Raw genomic sequence first — 16,059 nt, forward strand, 5'->3', positions numbered from 1 at the left:
ACTTAAAGCTGTAAGCTAATGATAGTTATATAAGAGCAGATGCTGCTGGTGCAATAAGCTGTAGTTTTACGTCCAATGGATGATGATCTGATTAGTCAACTAATCGCAAAAATAATCGGTGACTAATCGACTATCAGAATAATCGATTGTGGCAGCCCTACTGGTCAGTGCTGATCTCATTTACTGCTAATATAATGCTCGTTGTTTCTGCTTTTTCACTGACACCAGAACAGTGCAGTTCACACGTGTTGTGGACTCTTCATGCACGCTCAGCGCTCAGGAGGTCAGAACAAGCATTAACATAACGACTCCGTTACAATCAGCATCTGCACGTCTTCCAAAGCTGAGAGATAATGTTGGGCTGCCTTCAGCTTGCTTTTCCACGGAGAAACACTTTCTGCTTAGAGGATTTAACGAGAGCTTAGCTAGCTGAAGATCAGTGGTTGAATAGCATGCTCAGTTTCATTTTAAACACAAGGAGCTGATCTGAGAAACTAAAGAAAAGCAGGGACACCTCTCAGTTACAAACAGTAATGCTGACTGGCAGGGAAAAGGAAACATGGACACAAATATATGGAAGTCATCAGTGAGCAGAGGACAGGAAGCTGGCAGGTAAAGGTGAGCGTACAGCACCTCAGCTGACCTCGTTCCTCTAGCAAAGTACTTGATCCTTATTTGTTTCAGTAAGAAAAGATCCCGTATCCTAAATGCAGATGGGAAGTATGAAAATAGCATCTTCACTGCAGAAAAGACGACTTTTGTTTGTAGGTTTAGTTGTTAGAAAAAGAATCTGCAAAAACTGGTTTATGTTTTATTTCCAACAGCAGAAATGACAAACATTTCCCTGCTGTGTCAGTAACTTTGTATTCTTAACCTCTTCTGTCAAGTCTGGGATACATGACTGCTCGCCACCAGCAGCAGGAAACTTTGTATCCATTCAATAAAAATTAGGGTTGCTACTCTGAGCCATCAGCAGCCGCTCAAAGGCCACGGGCCACCTCGTCTGCAGCAGAGCCAACAAACAGAAGCCACAGAAAAGTTTGGGTCACAAACAGCCTGTCACAGCACAGCTACAACATTTCTGTCATATGACAAACATGTTGAAATCACATCAGCTGCTTGATATCAAATATGAAACATTCAATTTTCATTACAGATGCTGAGCTTTCGTTTCATTTTACTACAGATATATTCAGCCTCTTGTTTGTCCCAGACTTTTGTCCAGTCTGAGACCACAACAACATGTCAGCTTGTCCTGGGCGATAGTTTCAGCCTGGACTACAAGATACACAGTAGGTGCCGTGTCAAACTTCCATGCCCGTGTAGTTTTACATAGTTTTTCTCCAACAGGGCTAAAAAAAGCAGCAGCTCGTGGTTGCACGTTACAAACACAATGGCTGCTTTCATCCTCGAGAGCATCCTAAGAACAACTTTTCATTTGGATCTAGTCACACAGTTTGAGGGCAGCTCCAACACACAAACGAGCACACACACTGTTAGTCTGACTGGTGAACGGTGAGCAGCCAATCAGATCCTCGCAGGATTTCCTCAGAGCTGATGGACAGACTTTAACTAACACTGGAATACACCATGCTGTCAAACATGGTGTTTGGTTTGAGCTCATACATGTTATACTGTAGTGGAAGGCTGCTCTGTGTTTGAACCATCACATGGAAGTCGTGCTCTAGAGCCCCACAAGCTCTTTTAATGGATTCATTTACTTCTTCTGAGAATTCAAACTCTACAGTTTCAGCCGAGGAAACAACTTCTTCGAGCACAACAAAAGAACAGTAAGATTTTTTTATGTGAAAATCTAAGTATTAAGAACTGCTTGCATAGATAATCAGAGGGTTAGCAGCAGCTAGGTGATGTTAATCAAATGCACCTGAATAACATCAACGGTGCCTGAATAAAAGCACAGGTGTGGCAGTTCACTGGTCTGAATCATTCAGGTGTGCTCGCACAAAACCAAGAAGAAACACTGATCTTAACTGTTACTGCCCACTGATCTGTGAAGGCATTCCCAAATAATCTGAAGTCCATCAGTGGGAGAAATTATTCATGAGTGGAAATCAGAATCAGATTAATTTAATAATCCCTGAAGAAATTATGTGAATGCTCAAAACAGCTGTCAATCTTTCCCCAGCAAACTCAACCCAAAGTCAGACGCTGCAGGGCTGAGAGAAGCTCAGAGAAACTGTGGGACAGAGCGCAGCATATCAGAATCAGAATCAGAATCAGAATGGGTTTATTGCCAGATGTTGAGGTTTACAACATTAGGAAATTGCTGCGGTGCTTCAGTGCAGACAATAAGAATTAAAGTGCTATGTAGAAAGAAAGATATGTGCATGAGATATACATGAGAATAAGAATTATGAGTGCTACGTAGAAAGATATATACATGAGTGCAGGTGGTGATCAGTGCCAAACATGGAATGATGCAGTGACACAGCGTAGGGTCATGTGTTAGTGGCGGGGACAGTCATACGGTTATTGTTCATGTGTCCAACAGCAGAGGGGAAGAAACTGTTCTTGTGGCGAGAGGTTCTGGTGCGAATGGACCGGAGCCTCCTGCCTGAGGGGAGCAGGTCAAACAGACTGTGTCCAGGGTGAGAAGGGTCAGCTGTGACTGAGCTGCACGCCGCAGTGTCCTGGAGGTGTACAGGTCCTGCAGAGATGGGAGTCTGCAGCCAATCACCTTCTCAGCAGAGCGCACATTGCAACATAACCAAGGGAGGGTTCAGGGACATCTGATCCAGCCATCACGATAAGATTTATCAAAAAGTTTTCAGACTTTCTGACTCGAAGGCTTTAAGATGAAAATGTATCCTACCCCTTCTAATAATACTCTAACACAGAGGTCTCCAACCTTTTTTGCGCCACGGACCGGTTTATGCCCGACAATATTTTCACGGACCGGCCTTTAAGGTGTCGCGGATAAATACAACAAAATAAAACTAGTACCGGTACCGAAAAAAAGGTTTATTCATAACAGACGTGAAAAGACCCAGAAAAACCGAGTAAACGATAAAACGATAACAAAATAACGCTGAAAACCGATAAAAACCCTGAAAACCAGACATTTCACACCTGAGCCTCAACTCTCGCGGCCCGGTACCAAACGACTCACGGACCGGTACCGGTCCGAGGCCCAGGGGTTGGGGACCGCTGGTCTAACAGATACGATGAAGTAATCACTAAAGATACCTCAGAAAAATCAACCAGAAATAAAGAGTAGCACTCATAGTAAGTAGTACACATCGATACATCTGTGAGCTGGTTATGAATAATTTATCTTTAATGATTAAAATGTTATTTGTGAAGAAATTCATTAAGTAATTGCTCGTCAAGAATACAGTAATAGTGGGCTCAACAGAGCTCTGACTCTTTTTATAGAGCAACATGAAGACAGTCTGTTAGTATACCAGCTGCTTTGTCCGGGAAACCTCACTTATACACAAAAGTTATTATCAACACAATTCATTCATAAACGGTTTAGTCTCACCTTTAGATCATAGAGCTGTTCGCTGAAGTCCTCCTTCTTGCTGACACTGGAGAAGGACCGAAGTGCTCCTGTGAGTCGAGGAGGAGACATCGTGTCTGTTTCCCTCCCCACACACCTGGTGTCCTGGATCTAGGTTCTTCTGGATCTATGGTTCTCCTGGATCTAGGTTCTTCTGGCTCTATGGTTCTCCTGGAACCTGCTGACATACAAACACAACAGTAAGATGAACCTTCAGTGTTTCTACTCCACAGCAACTCCACATACAAAGCAGCCAAAGGGCTTTGGACCTATGCGTCGCGACACAACAGCCACTGATGTTGTGAAGCAAACACGCCGTCCGTGTACAGTGGTCATGGTAGTCACGGTACCTGTGAACAGGCTGGCTGCGTTCGTGGGAGAGTGAATGAGACACTTGGGACGAAATGATCTGGAAAATAAAAACTTCTTGGTGAACTGACTGGTTTGGTTTATCTACAGATGCATGTTGTCTCCGGGAACTTGAAAGGTCCCGGATTACAGGAAGTCAGGTGGCTAACACAAACATCTCCAACAGAAGAATAATGCACGCGCCTTAGCTGACTTTTATAAGTTCTCGCGCGACTATTACACACAAAGCTAACGCTAAGTATGCGCGTTGCTAGCTGGCTGTCATGCTGCCTGCTACATCTCTTTAAAACTCACTTTTAACACTGTCGTCACTATTAGTGCAACAGGAACTGCGACAGATGAGTCTATAAACCATTCACAGCGTGAAACTTACGCTTCAACTGCTTCCTAAAGCGCCACGTACAAGTCCAACAGTCAGTGTGTGAGTACGCTACCGGCAGATGTCAACACAAGGTGCACGTAAACTAGGGATTATGGGTATTGTAGTTTAGATGTCAAGCGGCTGTATAGAGGGCATGGATAAAATGACTACATTGCCCGCGTAAGCAGAGAAGGTGCGCTTATAGCGAACACCAGCTCACACCGAATTCTGTTTTATGGGCGGAGTTAGTACTTGTAAACGGCACATGCGGTCTCCGCCTGAAAAGAAAAGTAAACTTTAGTATCCTCTCTGCTACAGTACAGGGAGACGAGACGACGAGGCTCCAGTTCATTCAGTGCAAAGGCAGCAATAAATATAAAAAGAGTAAGAAATTAATATACACTTTAAGACTAAGGTAAAAGTAAAAGGAATAAAGATACACTTTAAAATTAAGGTAAAAGCATCAATAACAGTCTGAATTTACATATAAAATTTGAATGATTTAAAGTGACCTTGAAGTGGTTTAAAATAGCTAGCGTATCAGCTTTACAAATCTAACCAGTTCAAGGTACGTGTCCATGTTTTTGGAGTCTGCAGACTTTTCCTTTCTTTTGCCATCTACGCTCTATGATTCTGATACTTTTATTCTTTAAAGCCAGCTTATGATTCATGACACGACCTGATGCTGAGCACATTTTAATGAGCACTAAATCACCTGAATTTTTACTTTCCACAATAAGTAGTTACAGTAGTGGTTTTTGATACGGGCGACACGGGCGGTTGGTGGTGGGGGGCGGCATCACGGGCATTGGCAAAATAAATAAATAAATAAATTACTTAATTAATAAATTACTCGTACTCATGCTACCAGAAATACACCTGAGACAAAGTGAATCTGTGAACTAAGGTGTAGGTCTATTAGGTTATGTTGTGGCGATCCTCGGGTTGAGGGATGGGTGTTCATACTGGAGTGCAAAATTAAAACCAATGGAAGATGGACAAGAAAGTTCAAAGCCATCAGGTCCTCTGTTTAGAAAAAAGAGAAAAGAAGAGGAAGAGAAACGAGCAAAAGATGCAGGTAAGCAGATGTGTGATTGGATAATGGCAGGTCATCCTGAAACAATCAGAATCAGAATACTTTATTGATCCTGAAGGAAATGATGTGGGTTACAGTTGCTCCAAGAAGAAATGGTAAAAATAGCAACAGTAACAGACTAAACTCCAAATACTGTGTAATACATTATGTTACAGCAGAGTTACAGATTTAAGAAATAGCACTAATACATACAGATCACTCCATTAAATATCAAGGATTAACAGAGGGGATTATAAATAAATATCAAGAAAATTGACAAGAATATTTCAGAGTAGAAAAGAGTGTGTGTAAAAAGGGTGAAACTATTGCAGTGTTCACAGTGTGTTAGATGGAGGAGTTGTACAGGGAGACGGCCACAGGCAGGAATGATTTCCTGTGTCGGTCAGTGGTGCATCATGGGTAATCTCAGTCTCTCACTGAACGTGCTCCTGTGACGGGCCAGCATGTCATGGAGTGGGTGGGAGGAATTATCCAATATTGTCTTTATCTTGGACAACATCTACCTCTCAGACACCACCCTAACAGAGTCCAGCTCCATCCCCACAACGTTACTGGCCTTGTGCATCAGTTAATTTAGTCTGTTGGCATCTGTGACCCTCAACCTGCTGCCCCAGCATGCAACAGCATAGAGGATAGCACTGACCACAACAGAGATACAACAAGATAACATCAATTAGTATGGATAGTGAAAACGTCTGTTTACGTTTGTTAGGGGGGGCGCCAGAGGGAGTGTTCGCCCAGGGCACCAAACAGGCTAGAACCGCCACTGAGTAGTTAACACAGTCAAACACACCTTTTGTCATGGTCCTGAGTCTGAGGACTCAGTGTTTTGTGTTTCCTTATGCTTTTGTTCATTCCGAGTGTGTATTCTGTTGTGATTTTGCCATTTGCCATGTGATTTTGGGCGACCGTGGCTCAGGGGGTTGGGAATCGCATCTGTAACCGGAAGGTCGCCGGTTTGATCCCTGGGCTCTCTGTCCTGGTCGTTGTGTCCTTGGGCAAGACACTTTACCCTACTTGCCTACTGGTGTTGGCCAGAGGGGCCGATGGCGCGATATGGCAGCCTCGCTTCTGTCAGTCTGCCCCAGGGCAGCTGTGGCTACAACTGTAGCTACCTCCACCAGTGTGTGAATGAATAGTGGCATTGTAAAGCGCTTTGGGTGCCTTGAAAAGCCCTATATAAATCCAATCTATTATCATTTGTTAGGTTTCTGTTCTTTGCCTGCCTGCTCCCACTTCTCTGTGTTCCCTCTGTCTGTCCATGGTGTTATTGTGTCTGCTCATGAGTCTGCCTGTCAAGTTCAGTGTCCTGTCTGGTTCTCTGTGTCTGTTAGTTTCCTGTTTTATTCTGAAAGTTCATGTCTCATGTCAGTGTGTTCAGTTTTACCTCTCCCCTGTCTCGTTAGCCTAATTGCTCCCAGCTGTGTCTCCCTCCTGTGGCCCATTCCCTGATTACTCCCCGTGTATTTAAGCCCTGTGTCTTCCTGTGCTCTCTGTCGCGTCGTCTGTTTAGTTCCATGTCAGTCTGTATTATTCTGTTACCCGGTATTCATTCTGCGTCTCTCTGCCATCTCTCTTTGTGCATTTTGCTCCTCCTCCCGTGAGTGTCTGGTTTAAGTTTTGTTCTTTAGTTTTCCCAGTTTAGGTTTGTTTACTCCCCGCTCTACTCTTCCTGTTTTGTCACCTTCTCACCGCTGTAAATAAACACTCACTCGCACCCCAGCCAGTACCTGCATTTTGGATCCTTTTTTCAATACACCACACGACTGCCCCCAGCCGTGACACCTTTCAGCTTTTCATATACAGTGGAACCCCGACTTACGAAATTAATTCGTTCCAGAGGGTCTTTCGTAAGTCAAGTTTTTCGTAAGTCGAAGCACCTTTTTCCATCGGCTTTTGAGTGAGGCGATGCTGGCTGAAGACGAAGTTCTTGGTGGAGGAGGATGTGGCGGAGGTTGAAGAAAGCATACGTATGCATTAGGGGTGCAACGATATTCGTATCGATATTGAACCGTTCGATACAGTGCTTTCGGTTCGGTACGCATATGTATCGAACAATACAACATTTTTAATTTATTTGATCAACTTTTCTTCTGACAATGCTGTCTGTGTTGAGAGCTCAGTGGATCTGCGTTCGACTACTCCGCCTAGGCTGCACTGTTGAGCGCAGATCCACTGAGCACAGCGCAAGCTAGTGAGACAGAAGTTAAGCTCTCCTTGCAACATGGCAAACTGAACCTCCCCCACCCTCATTCAGATCTGGCGTTTGGAACTATCTTGGTCTTCATGTGACGGATGACCCTGAAGGTAAGCGTGTCATGGACTAAAGTAAAACAGGATGTATGGGCTCAAAATGTGGTCATAAATATTTTGTACTTGTAAAAAAGATTTGTGTGTGGACTTAGAAAAAAAAACCCTGCAAGTTACAAGTACGGATTTTGACCCTATTTTTCTTCCTTTCATCTGATTGGTCAATGTCATGTCAATCACAAATGTAACAATCCAATCAGAGAACAGATGGGTTTGGCTGTCGGAGGGGCGCTTCTTTGAACTGCAGGTCCTTGAAGGGTGATACAGTTTGAAGCAGGAGGATCGCTATATAAATATCCGATAGCAGCTAGGTCCCCTAACTTTCAGTAGCTGTTGAAAGGATAAAGTTGTGCTATATCAGTGGTTAGAAATACCATTATTACTTTAGGATTAGTTTAACACAAAGTCAGGGCTGACCCGAGACCATTGCTGTGAGTCACAGTGCGCAGCATAAAAGTCCTTTCACATCGGACGCAGGATGTGCTGCTAATGCTAACTGCTAACTAAAAGCAAAGGATCCAGAATTTGTTGCGCTGGCTGCTGGGCTCTGTGGGTTTTTGCAGCTGCTCTACCTGTACTAGATGCACCTGCTCCTTGTCTTTTCTCTGACTTTATGTCCTCTACAAGAGTTTTTTTTTTTTTTTTTGCTGGTTCTTCAAATGTTCAATAAAAACATGTATGCTAATTCATAACGAAGAAAGCTTTGTAATGAAGACTATCATTTCCAAAACACTGCCCGCCCCCACCCCGCGGTCCGCAGCGCTGTTGAAAAGGCTGTGGAAGTCCCTGTATTATTAAACACGTAGACCTGTGACACACAAATCACCAAAAAACGCTGGGTTGGCATGTAAAAGGGCATTTATTCCCTTCAAAGACCTTCAGTTCAAAAAAAGCGCCCCTCGACAGCCAAACCCATCTGTTCTCTGATTGGATTGTTACATTTGTGATTGACATGACATTGACCAATCAGATGAAAAGAAGAAAAATAGGGTCAAAATCCGTACTTGTAACTTGCAGGGTTTTTTTTTTCTAAGTCCACACACAAATCTTTTTTACACGTACAAAATATTTATGACCACATTTTGAGCCCATACGGATGTGGCACGCAGAGATGGGCAGTAACGTGTTACTTGACCGTAGGAACGCTGCGTTACTGCGTTACCTAAACCGTGATTTTTATTTTTTTTTTTGCGAGAATGTCTCATGACAGTGACGTACGCGAGTGCGCCGTTCGTGACAACAGCTGTGTGCAGATCAACAGTGGATCACATATCGAGTGCAGAGAGAGTATGAGCGTGCAGCGTTTAAAGCGTGGAAGTCCTGACCTTACTTTGAGTTTGATTCCATAAAAAGTGACCAAAACATTAGCGTCCTTGGTGCGTGGGAAGAAAACTTCTTTTTACAGCGAAAAAAACCCTAAACTTCCAAGCAAGCACCGAGTAGCTACGACGTAATGGGAAACTCACAGAAACTGGCGGATTCTTCAACTGACCGCGGCACACCTGCACCAGGGTAAACCTCCGCCTGCCCAACTCCTGCTTTACAGGTGAAAATAGAGCAACAGGACCGCTGAGTCTTTGACTTTATTTATTTTCTGCTGTGTTTTACTTGCATCTATTTGAAAGACTGAGTGTAAACACACAAAATATTTTATTTTATGTGCTGGAATGTGCAGAAAATAGGTTTAAATGTTAAACTAATTTATTCAAATCAGAGAATGTTGCATATAATTAAATGTTTGCTTGATGCATAAAGTTAAAAGATTAAAACTAATAAAACAAGTTTTAAAAAGAGACTTTTCCATTTGATTACATTTTGTATGATGGATTATGCAGAAAAAGTAGAATTGGGCTGAAAGATCTATCGCTTTATCACCTCTTCAGGTTGTAAATCGTGTTTTTAAAAAGTAACTAAGTAATTAATTACTTTTGAAAATAAGTAATCAGTAAAGTAACGGGATTACTTTTTTGGGGAAGTAATCAGTAATTAGTTACTGATTACTTTTTCAAGTAACTTGACCAACACTGGACATCAGTGCTGGTATTGGTATTTGATCGATACTAGTGCAATAGGATCTATCCAGTATACAGCCCACTGAATTGTGTGATTTAACTAAAATGAAAAAATAGACCTGAAAATGCACTATGACCACTTTTTGTGTGGACTGTGATGTGTGTTTTATTTTAAAGCACATTTAAACAACAGAAGCCGACCAAAGGTGCTGTAGAGACAGGCACACACATTCCAGGTCTCCAGCTTCAAAATACAGTGGAACCCCGGCGTACGAAGACCCCGTTTAACGAAAAATTCAAGTTACAAAGGCACTTAACGGCAATACTTCTGCCCGTGGTACGGCAAAATGCCCGCGTAACGAAATAGATAAAATAGAAAATTTTAATAAATTAAATTCCATAATGTTATGTACATGTACACGTACGTATGTATGCATGCATACTAGGGGTGCAACGATACACAAAATTCACGGTTCGGTTCGATACTTTGGTGTCACGGTTTGATATTTTTTCGATACAAAAAAAATGTTCATGCCTTTTTAATTTGTCATTTATTAAAATTATAAATATATATTTTAACTCAAAAGTACAGTTTTTAAATTGAATGTTGCTGAAATAACTACAGTGACCATCAGAACCATGAAAAAATATTGCCGTAAACAGTTTATTTTGCGACACCACGAAACAAACGATAGCGTAAAATGAAACGACAGACGTTTTTATATTGTCATCCAATATATAGCGTTATATCGAACAGCCCTAATAACAAAGACAGATTTCACAGCTGCTCTGTTCCCAACTTCTACTGCGTGACTGACAGCCTGGAGTTTGAAATCCTCTTTGTAACCGTGTCTCTGAACAGGTGCCATTTATGGTCCTTATACACACACAGTACGGTAATATTACGTTGAAGCACAGTACGTATCACTCTGCGAGGCTCCTCGGTAGCTGTAATGCTCCGACAATCCATCAAGTGGTGCAGCTCCGTAGCTTAGCAAAGTCGAACTAAAACATTTATTGACAGATTGCTGAGCGCCGTGTTCCACATAAAATCGGTTCGCGGTCAGTAAGCACAACCAGAATTCATACATAAGGCACATCGTCGATTTTTGAGAAATTGAAAGGATTTAGGGGCTGCATGTCATTAGCGCAGATAGCTCGCTAACACGTTGACGCCGTCCAGCCCCACGCACGGGGCGATGCGCAGTAACTCGTTAACGGAGATTTGCCGTGTCCATCTTGTCGCTGCCTGCAGGTGAAGCGATGGGGGAGGAGGGGGAGTTGTGTTCAGGGAAGGAGAGGAGAGGCGGAGTAACATTGCATAGAGACAAAAGTGGACGAAAGAGAGGCAAACTTGCGGCTCCACGAGTATAATTACAACGTAACATAGACTATATCGATATAAAGGATGTTGTCACATCTTATATATCGTATAAAAATATATCGATATTTATTTTTATTTTTTTTTTCATTTTTTGTGTCCCGTTTGGATCTTTAGCATCAGAATTGTTGTCTTAAGGCCAAGAAAGATGCCAAGCGGATTTATTTTACCAAGTGGATCATCATGGCCTTGCCATATTGGTCCATTTGATTGACCTTTATTATAATTATGTATTTATTTTATTTTCAGTTCCTACAAACGGGACAGACATGACTGGGGGATAGGACAGGGAGAAAGAATGAAAGAAAGAGAGGAAGAGAAAGAAAACCAAAGGGGAGAAGAGACGGTGAGAAGGGGGGGAAGAAAGAAAAAAACAAAACACCTGGATCACATGTATGGAGAAAAAAAACAGAAGAGAAAGCAAACAACAAAGAGCAACATAATAAAAAAACAGCACCATCACAATAAACTAGCTAGCAGTAGATATCAATAGTTACTAAATAATAAACGATATTGTGCAGCACGCAAGATAGTGTGGAGCAGGGAAATTATTTTACTGCTATTGTTAAATAATCATCATTATTACCATTGCATTAATAATATAATCTGCAGTATGATCATTGCTTTGACAATGTAACAGATAGCTTTAAGATGCCCTTAAGATGTTTATGATGATGTTAATTTTGTATTTCAGATGCAGTTATAACTATTGTGTACACAATGCATATCTGTGCTTATTTGAGTTGATGTTCAGGTTCTTTAAAGGTCTTAAGCTTCACTGACGTGACTGTTCAGGTGATACATGCTGAGGGAAAACTAGAACATAGAAGGAATTGCAATACATGCTTACAAAACACTTATATCAGGTCATTTCATATTAAGGTTTTAGTAGAGGTTCTTGGTTAAAACATTTATTTAGTAGAAGACATACACATAGTCTCAGTGAGCCTCTGGTCTGGTGAAAGGTCAGAAGTGCAACAGGTGAATTGAGAAAGAGCATTTGAGGACGAGACACAGACAGTTAGTAGGTGAAGAGGTGACACAAAGAGCATGTGAGGTCAACACACACACACACACATGAGTTAGATTTATTTAGAGGAGAGATTAGTCATGTCTCGGTAAAAGAGGAACCGTCCTTGTTGTCTCGGCAAGAAAGAGGAACAATTCACTTTAAGATAAGAACGGAAAGTACCAGCCATGAAAATAGAAGATGATCTTCTGGGTTAAAAGTCATTGTGGTGTTGATCTGATCTATGTATAAAATGTATCTGTGACGCATGAAGGGGCGTCAGTAAATCAAACCCTGATGCTATAAAATATCTGTTTATGCTTTGATTAAGTTGAAGATTAATTCCTGTCTGTGTACAGATTATTCTTCCCACACGTGTGTATTCATTAAAATCATTGTTTGACCAAGACCTTCTGGACCAAGGGTGGTTTGTACTCTCCATCCTCAATTTTGAACCTTAACAATAGACAGCGCACAATGTGCTTTGAGGCAGCAGCCAAAAAAGGTGTAGTCCGCGTCTGTGAGCACCTGTGTGTACACCTGTGTGCACACCTGTGTGGATCAGCATGCTTGCATTCCAAAGGTTTCTCCATGTAACGATCTGCTAGGGAGTGTGGGGAGCCATAGCCCCGTCCACCAGGGTATGAAGCAGGTATGGAGGAGATCCAGGCCCCAGATATCCAGAGGCCCCAGAGTACAAGGACCCGAGGAGGACCACCAAAGGGGGGGAACCGTGCCACCCTCCTGGGAAGAGCTGAGTAGAGCCCCAAAGGAGAGGTCACCCCGCAGCTACGGAGCAGAGGCCAGAGGGGGTTGCAGTGGCGTGCCCGCGGGCTCTGCCGGCAGCCAGCTGTGCCAGAGAGGACCGAGCTTCAGGCCCAGAGGCCAGAGGCCTGAGGGCATCCCACCCCCCGGAAGGAGCCCAGCCGGGCCACAGGCGCCCGGCCCCGCCAATCAGCTACCAGGAGTGAGCCGGTACATACATGAGCGCCCAGCCCCAGACGACAAGGACCACCAACACACCAACGTCTGAGGGCATCAACCACCGGCAGGGAGTGTGGTGAGGGGAGATAGGCCTCCGTACTTTAGAGGGCCTGAGATGTACCCAGAGAGGTTGAGTCTAAGACCCAACCTGACATATAGACACAGACGAACAGGCACACGCGGACACAGACGTGCATTCCCACCCCATATGCACAACCAAATACTCGGCACTCACCCCACGTGTAGACAGACACAAATGGACACTGCACAGACAGTCGCACTCCCCAAACATACTCTATATCCCAGGTCCAGGTACCCCCGCCCTCAGAGGGGCAAGCCGCACCTAGACCCAGGACATGTAACCCTTCTCTCTGGGGTGGAGGCAAGCGAACCACCTCCTTATCTGCAGTAGCGGGGAGGCCCCGCATCCCAGACCCCAGTCTGACGGCCAGCACCTCCTCCCAGCCCCCCAGCCCTGACGGCTAACAGAACCGGGGTGAGTGAAGACCTCAAACCTCCCTACGCCCGCTCATATGTAGTGTTGCTGTGTGCTGTTCTAAAGTGCATTTAAAACTCAGGAGAGCATGGTTCCTGCTTCCTCTCAGAGAGCAGCACGGCTCCTCCCGAAAACCCTCAGTGTCTAAATGCATTTAAAAGTGAGGGTAGGGCACCAGCGCCAGAGGTGGGTTGGAGTACACCAACCATCCTCTGGATGCTGTAAAACGTGCCCACCCCCAAGGCCCTATATGTATGTGTTATGTGAGAGTGTGAGTAATGTGGATGTCTAGGTTGCAGAATAAAATTGAGGCACAGGCAGCCAGAAGGGGACAGAGGGGGAGTGCCTCCCCTGCACCCTGGTGACATACCTGCACCCCAAGCCCTGCGTGTGTGGGTGGGTGTGGTAGAGCGGGAATAGGGAGGCAGCTGAGGATGGGGAGGGAAGAAAGGGAGGGGCAAGCGGCCCCTCCCTGGGGCCAGCTCCCCCGCTGACCCCAGTAGGCACCTCCACACTCTGGAACCCACCAGGGCAAGGGGGCCCAGCCCCATCCGGACCGGGGCCCGCAGCAGCAGCACCGCCCAGCCCCACAGAGTCCGGGGCAGCCCACCCGACTCCATCCCAGAGAAAACTGCACCCACCCCATCATCCAATCATCTCCCAAACTACACAAGACAATAGACACCCAGGTTGAGTTCATTCTCCACCTCTCCTATATCTCTCCCCCCACCTGCAGAGTGAGCTCCTGTAGTGAGGAGACCACCTGCAAAGATATAACAACCTCCCCACCAGTTGGAGAGCCCCCTAGATATATCGATATTTTTAAATAACTTGATATATCGCCCAGTCCTAATCGAGGGTACAGATGGTTTGTACCGTCTCTTCCGCTCTCGACACTTAGCTCCAGCTCTACAGCCCCGTCTCCTCCGTCGTAACTCCCTGGGGATCTCAGTTCAGTGTCAAGTCTGCGTCCTTGTGAATTGTTTCTTGTTTCCTGTTTTATTGTGAAGGGCAGTGTCTCATGTGAGTGTATTCAGTTTTGCTTCCCTTGTCTCGCCTTGTCAGTTACTTCCAGCTGTTCCCCACCTGTGTGTAATCTCCCTGTGTTCTTCTGTGTGTATTTAAGTCACGTCTACTCGTGTGCTGGTCGCTGGTCTGTCTGTGTATCCTCCATGTGTTTTCCCTGCCGTCCACCTTCATATGCTTTGCTGTTTTGTAGTGTAGTTTGTCCCAGTATAGATTAGCTTTAGTTCCGTTCTGCCATTATTTCACCTTGTGCTTTATTTTACAATAAACCACCTTTGCATCTCAGCGAGTGCCTACATTTGGATCCTCATTTAATTCCTCCACACGGCTCATCCCCGTTAGCCGTGACAGTACAGACCAGCCAGATTATGGATCCAGCGGCATTCGCCACACCCAAGAAGCTCCAGGAGGACATTATCGACTCTGCTTCGAGGTTGGTTAACCTGTGGCTGGAACATGAACATTGACTCTGTTTTGGACTTTGGGACTGCTTATTCTGGGGTTATTTTTTGTGCAGGAAGTGTTTTCCCCGCCTCACCTGCAACAGCTGTTATTAAGACTGCTTCTCCTGCGACTGCTCTCACCCAGCCAGAAGCTTGGTTAACCTCCTAGCTAGAAGCTTAGTCAGCTGCCCAGCCAGAAGCTCCATTTTCACCTCAACCTTCACTTCAGTCATTAGCTCGGCCTGCTATGAAGCCACTTGTGTTGCCACTAGCCCAGTCTGCTAATCAGTGCACAGCTCAACCTTTAGTTCGGCCGCCAGTGCAATCTATAGCTCAGTCTCCTGTGTTGCCGCTAGCTCAGCCATTAGTTCGACTGCCTGCTCACTCCATCACTCAGTCGCCTATAGCTCAACTGTCAGTCCACTCAGTGATTCAGCCACCATTTTCAACGACTCATCCTAAGCAGGGAACACACTTCACTAAAACATTTGCTGGTTCTCAAAAGCTGGCCTTCTTAGAGATGGTAACTCTCTCCAGGGCCTCCTGGAGCCAACTCTGGACCCCTAGAGGCTAAGACACCAGCGCCAGCTGCTTCACCTGGGAACTCTACTGAGCAGTCTCAGCCGTCATCACCCGCTGAGAGCTCCAGCGAGTTCACCCATCCGCCTCTGTCCTCTGCTGGGTGTGTTTGTGAACACTTTCAGCCCCTTGAGGACTGCATACCGCTGTCGCTGCCTGAGCCGAACCAATGTAATGCTCAGCTCCTGCCAGCATCAACACTGCCAGGGGCCTCCTTGCCTGCTGGTTCTGTGCCGGTCTCCGCTGGAGGGTCCGAGGGGCCGCTTCAGCCATCTGCTGTCTGCGCTGGAGGGTCCGTGGAGCCGTCGAGGGCGGCCTCTGAACGAGTTTGTCCTAGCCACTGCCTTTCACTTGGTTGGCCTCCGGACCGGCTTTGTCGCTGCCACTGCCTTCAGCATGGCCGGCCGCCTGAACTGTTTTCACGCCGCCGTTGCCGTCTGCATGGTTGGCCTCCTGAACTGTGTCCACAC

At 45.0% G+C, this 16,059-nt stretch overlaps 1 protein-coding gene across 9 annotated transcripts in view; it reads right to left on the reverse strand.

The window, feature by feature from the left end:
* Positions 1 to 4,352, reverse strand: part of ascc3 (activating signal cointegrator 1 complex subunit 3) — a 149,186-nt gene extending 144,834 nt beyond the window's left edge. Inside the window, exons 1-3 of one of the 9 annotated variants that reach the window (XM_076889656.1) lie at positions 4,266 to 4,345; positions 3,874 to 3,932; positions 3,506 to 3,704 (exon numbers count right to left, since the gene is read on the reverse strand). In XM_076889656.1, the coding sequence (XP_076745771.1) occupies positions 3,506 to 3,595 (90 nt within the window). In that variant the 5' untranslated portion in view covers positions 3,596 to 3,704; positions 3,874 to 3,932; positions 4,266 to 4,345. The other 8 variants (XM_076889659.1, XM_076889657.1, XM_076889660.1 and 5 more) reach the window with 8 other exon arrangements.
* Positions 4,353 to 16,059: the final 11,707 nt, after the last annotated feature.

Source organism: Maylandia zebra, linkage group LG11, assembly GCF_041146795.1.
Source record: "Maylandia zebra isolate NMK-2024a linkage group LG11, Mzebra_GT3a, whole genome shotgun sequence".
In the NCBI taxonomy this organism is placed as follows: Eukaryota; Metazoa; Chordata; class Actinopteri; order Cichliformes; family Cichlidae; genus Maylandia; species Maylandia zebra.